At 38.2% G+C, this 5686-nt stretch overlaps 1 protein-coding gene across 3 annotated transcripts in view; it reads left to right on the top strand.

Annotated features, from left to right (window-relative positions):
* The first annotated feature begins 383 nt into the window (after nt 1-383).
* Nucleotides 384-5686, top strand: part of GATA5 (GATA binding protein 5) — a 28672-nt gene continuing 23369 nt past the window's right edge. Inside the window, exons 1-2 of one of the 3 annotated variants that reach the window (XM_075571422.1) lie at nt 384-654; nt 1763-2427. In XM_075571422.1, the coding sequence (XP_075427537.1) occupies nt 1905-2427 (523 nt within the window). In that variant the 5' untranslated portion in view covers nt 384-654; nt 1763-1904. Of the gene's footprint in view, nt 655-987; nt 1124-1762; nt 2428-5686 lie in introns of those variants that run through there. The other 2 variants (XM_075571424.1, XM_075571423.1) reach the window with 2 other exon arrangements.

Below are 5686 nucleotides of genomic sequence, written 5' to 3'. Positions count from 1 at the left end.
GGTCTAACAGATATATCCCCGTGGAAAGGGGGTCATCATTGCATTGTGTGCAGGTCCGATGTGTGACTAATCACACACACAAACCTGCCAATGCCTCTCCATCCCACAGAATATCCGAGTGGCATCTAATACTCATTAGCTGTTTGTTATTATTCCTTAGCATTTTATAACAGGTCATGGTTTATTTAACCCAGTGATCAAATCACTAGGAGCCAGTAAATAAGTCAAACGAAATTCAAATGCTTAATATTTTGGCCTGGTGGAGAGGGAGAAAAAAAAATGATAGTTTTGATTAGGTAACCACCCAATCCTCAGAGAAACTCAAGGTCCTACCTAGCTCTGGGTCACGTGGTCCTGCCCATGCAATTACCCTGCTGTAAAGAGCCTGACACAGTCTCAGGGAGTCACTTAAAGTCGGAGATTAGCAGGGAAAGCAGGCAAAAGGGAAGCAGATAGGAACCGGGTCTTACCCTATCACACAGACACCACTCCCCCTCCAGGGGAACACCCCAGGCCAACAACAACCACACAAAAAAAGAAGAAAAAAAAAACAGGTTCCCTGCAGGAATATAGTTGGTTACACTGAATTCACTTGGGTTCCCCTGGTCTTCCCTGAGGATCTGACTGCAGCCTCTTCTCCACTGCACGGCCAGAGTGAGTACCTCTCCCCCCTGCAAACTTATCTAGCAGCTGTCCTTATCTGGAGATAACCCACAGGAGGTTTATTCGGATAAAAATATGATGCGATTTGCAAGGACACCGAATCAGTGATTTACATGCTCTCCCTGATACCCACATTGAAGCTTAAAGTTGCGCAAGTTATTCCAGTTGATATGATGCGGTGTAATGAGGGGTTTTATTAATGTTATCTCGCTACTAATGTTTGCTTTTTGACTCACACACTTCACATAGGATTTATATTCGGTTTAATCACGAGTTGGTGTCCTGATTAAACAGCAGCCACGTCCCATTCTCTGTCCCAGGAAGACAAACTGCCCCCCAGAATCTCCCAGAGCCCCCCCCCCCCATGAGTGTGCAGCTTGTGTATATTTAATTACTGAGCATTTATTAGTTTCCTGCTCTGTGCTTCACAGAGATGTTGTATATTACCTTTAATATGCAGGTATATCCTATTTGATTCTTTCTGATGTTTACACTTTTAAAATGTCGATGAATTTATCGGTTTATAGAAGAAGAAAATGTCCTTTACCAGCCGCACTTCATGTATTTTGTCCAACAGTTGCTTTTTTTTTTTTTGATTTTTTAATTTTCCTGCTCATCGAGTTGTTTTTGTACAAACGATACATTCATTTCTTCCCATTTCTGCCAAGATGATGACACATTGATGGGGAACTCACTGAGCCCCCCAAAGAGAACTCACTGAGCCCTCCAAAGAGAACTCACTGAGCCCCCCAAAGAGAACTCACTGAGCCCTCCAAAGAGAACTCACTGAGCCCCCCAAAGAGAACTCACTGAGCCCCCCCAAAGAGATTTGCACTTTTATCTCACCCCATTTATTTCCGTTCTTTGCAATATCTCAAGTTCAGAAGAGGATCAGATATCCGTTTAACATAAGGAAATATTACAACCCTTGAGACTAACACCGCTTTACTCTGCTGATAAAGCGAGTTATCCCATGACTGTGAGGTCACAGTATCTATATACTAAGGTTAGAAAAGCAGCAGCCGGTGGGGGGGTGAGACTATTCTTACAGTATATATTAGTATTTGCTCGGATTAACTCTTCACTCTTCTCCCCACAGTTGCAGAGATTCGTGCCTCCGGCTTCCCAACTATTAGGAACTAACTCTTGGGGTTTGGCACAGCCATTTGGGGTTTGCCAGATCTGCACCATCTAAGTAGCCCATTTGGGGGATATATTCGTAACCACAAGGGAAAGACAAGATGTACCAAAGCATAGCACTGGCCTCAACCCATGGCCAATCTGCGTATGCCCACGATTCCACCAACTTCCTCCACTCCTCTGCCAACTCACCCGTCTATGTGCCAACCAGCAGAGTGCCAGCCATGCTGCAGTCCTTGCCATACCTCCAGAGCTGCGACGCAGCTCACCAAGGCCACCACCTGGGAAACCACCCAGGATGGGCACAGACAGCTAATGAGAGCCATGCCTTCAATGCCAGCAGTCCCCATACCCCCTCGGGGTTCTCCTACTCTCACAGCCCACCGGTGGGCAACAGCACAGGGAGGGAAGGTGCCTACCAGAGCCCGCTGATGCTGAGCAGCAGTGGCAGGGAGCAGTATGGAAACGCACTGGTGCGCTCAGTCAGTGGCTCCTACTCCACGCCATACCCTGCCTATGTCAGCCCGGAGATGCCACCTTCATGGGCAGCTGGACACTTTGATAGCACAATGCTGCACAGTCTGCAAAGCAGGCAGGCCTTACCTGGCGCAAGATCCAGCTTAGGTGAGTGTGCAGGGCGCAGGGCCACGTGTCACCCTGCCTTATACCCTGCTAATGTCAAGAGAGTAACTGCACTCTTATTATTTAATCACCGTGTATCCATGTGTTTATTTTAACAGTGTAATAATGTGGATGTATCTGTTCCCTAAGCAATGCAACATAATATATAATATCCCATACAAGGACATGTAACTGCAATCTTATTATTTAATCACCGTGTATCCATGTGTTTATTTTAACAGTGTAATAATGTGGATGTATCTGTTCCCTAAGCAATGCAACATAATATATAATATCCCATACAAGGACATGTAACTGCAATCTTATTATTTAATCACCGTGTATCCATGTGTTTATTTTAACAGTGTAATAATGTGGATGTATCTGTTCCCTAAGCAATGCAACATAATATATAATATCCTATACAAGGACATGTAACTGCAATCTTATTATTTAATCACCGTGTATCCATATGTTTATTTTAACAGTGTAATAATGTGAATGTATCTGTTCCCTAAGCAATGCAGCATAATATATAACATCCTATACAAGGACATGTAACTGCAATCTTATTATTTAATCACCGTGTATCCATATGTTTATTTTAACAGTGTAATAATGTGAATGTATCTGTTCCCTAAGCAATGCAACATAATATATAATATCCTACGCCAGGACATGTAGGTGTCCTGGTAATCAGGTGTATTGTAGTCGTTTTTTATGAGAATGATTTAATTTGCCATGGTTTTGCTAAAACGTAATCTAGAACAAGAGAAGAATGGAAAGTGAAACCGGTCTTAAAATACTCATTTTACATTAGAAAAATAAGCTGCAAATCAATTCTCTATAGAATATACTTTTAAAGTAAGCTGTGGTTCTTATCACTTAATATTTAATTATACGATGTAACGACGGAGTCACACCTTAGAATTAATACAAGTTATTATATCCCCGCGAAATGTTGGAAAGTAAAACAGTTCTGTAGATATTACAAGACTGAGCAATTTTTTAGAGACGAAAATCCCTCTTTGAAATTCGTGTTTAAAACCCAGATTATAACATGAAGGCCACCACTCAAAAAAACCTCCACAATATAATATGTATTTATTTATCTAAAAAATCTTCATACTAAAATCTACTAAATAATAGTCTATGAAAACAGTAGTGAATATATATATATATATATAAAAATATATATTCACTACATACATATATATATATATATATATATATATATATATATATATATATATATATATATATATATATATATATACATACATACACACACCCTATACAATGTTTACATATTATTTTATTAATTTACACGTACAACATTTTATTAATCTTTATATACCAGTGATTTCTAAGAAATCACTAAGAAATCAAATGAATATATCATTTATTCGTGATTTCCTAAAAGTCTGCTATATAAAGACAAATATTATACATCTTGGAAATAGCTTTAACAACACTATTGTCAAATAAATTCGTTTGAAAATCGTATCGTGTTAATACAAAACTTCCCTGTAAAGCTATATTATAAGGTAATATTGACACCTTATTTTGGTATTTCAGAGAAGTTACTCTTAGAGATGTTTTTTTCTTATGATCCAGTATATAATATTCTAATGGTAATTGCTGCTAATGCACAGTGGATATAAAGAAACTTTCTTTTAAATATAGTTGTGAAAATCCAATGTCTATCAGAAACAAAACATCTCCCCCAGAAATGTCACACACATACATAGTTTATAGTAATTGTTTTACAAGCCACTATTAAAGTGTATGCTAAATAACATTGAGAAATGAGGCCTCCATGAAACGCTTTGCTGACTCTTTAATCGGTGAAGTTCCTATTTATCATACGGTTAGGGACAATTAATCTTCATTTGCATTTGAAAATACCCTTTTTAATGGACCAGCATATTAACCTTACAAGGGTTACTCGTGCAAACATTTTGGGACTACAGAACTCCCCATCAGGAATCAATGGGGAGATCACTGCAATCTTCCCATGCTTATCTCTGGGAGAACGAGGGCAGCAGTGTATACAGATTATAACTAAATCTGCACCCACCTCGGGAGACTTGTTTGTGTAAAGTGCTAGTGTGTGCAATAGTGTTAGTGTAAAGTGCTAGTGTGTGTGCAATATATAGTCAGGTATGGTGGGAATCAACAGATATTCGGTGCCCAAATCCACCTAAACACTTTACATAAAACACAAGCCTATTGATTTTAACAGAAACCTAAACCTTTATTACACATAGATAATATAACATAATAATATATAATATAACAATAAAACCCGTTTCGTGTTCACATATTTATGTAGTAGTGTCAGATCACTAAAAAAAAAATAAGCTTGGGCTGGAATTAAAATATGACATTATTTCATACTATTTGGGATTTTATTGTAGTTGCCAAATATCATCATTGCATGATGTTTCTGAAATAAATAACGAAGGTATTCTAATCTAAACATATTATTCCTGAGATTATCTTCTTAGAAATAATATAGTAAACACTATATACCCGCTCTTATTGTCAGGTGGGACATATGTTTTAATACATTTTGAGGTTACTTCCCAGTAACCCTCCTACCTACACAAATTAATAGATACATAATATGATATTGTGAGACTGGGGTTTGCGCTTGTGTATGTCTAATTGTATAGTTTTAATATGTCTGGAAGAAAAAGAAATACGCGATTAGTATAGTAGGTGCCTTAATTAGGTTTGCACCCCCCCAGGCTAATATTAATATCCACTAATTGTATATAATCAAGTTGTTCACATTTAATCTTTGTGAGTGATAAGAGTTTGGTGATTGGGGAAATATCAAGGATTTCTGATAAAAAAAACTGTAACAAAACCAAAACAACGAAGCAGAGAGTATCCCTGGGATGGGATTAAGGTTTAATTTAGAGTATTTTTGCACACAATTTGCACCAGTGATTAAGAACTCAGAATCTAAATGTAATCAAGTTGCTTATTAGACTTTCATCTTAATATATTGTTTTCCCTGTTTGTGGAAGATTAGAGGAGATTTATATTTACTTGATCATTTCGGCTTATTCCTATAAAACACAACAAAACCTCGGGATATATTATACTCATGTACAAATATTAGTCTCGCGAATACATTGCACACTCGATGACACAACTACTGCACACTAACAACCTGCTTGTGTCATTATTATTCCAACCTGCGTGAGTGAGACCGTGAGAGGTTAGGGAGAGGCACAGGGGGAACTGGGGT

This window comes from Ascaphus truei, chromosome 15 (assembly GCF_040206685.1).
Source record: "Ascaphus truei isolate aAscTru1 chromosome 15, aAscTru1.hap1, whole genome shotgun sequence".
NCBI lineage: Eukaryota > Metazoa > Chordata > Amphibia > Anura > Ascaphidae > Ascaphus > Ascaphus truei.
Note: the sequence above shows the minus strand (reverse complement) of the source record. Positions and strands in the feature narration are given on the sequence as shown.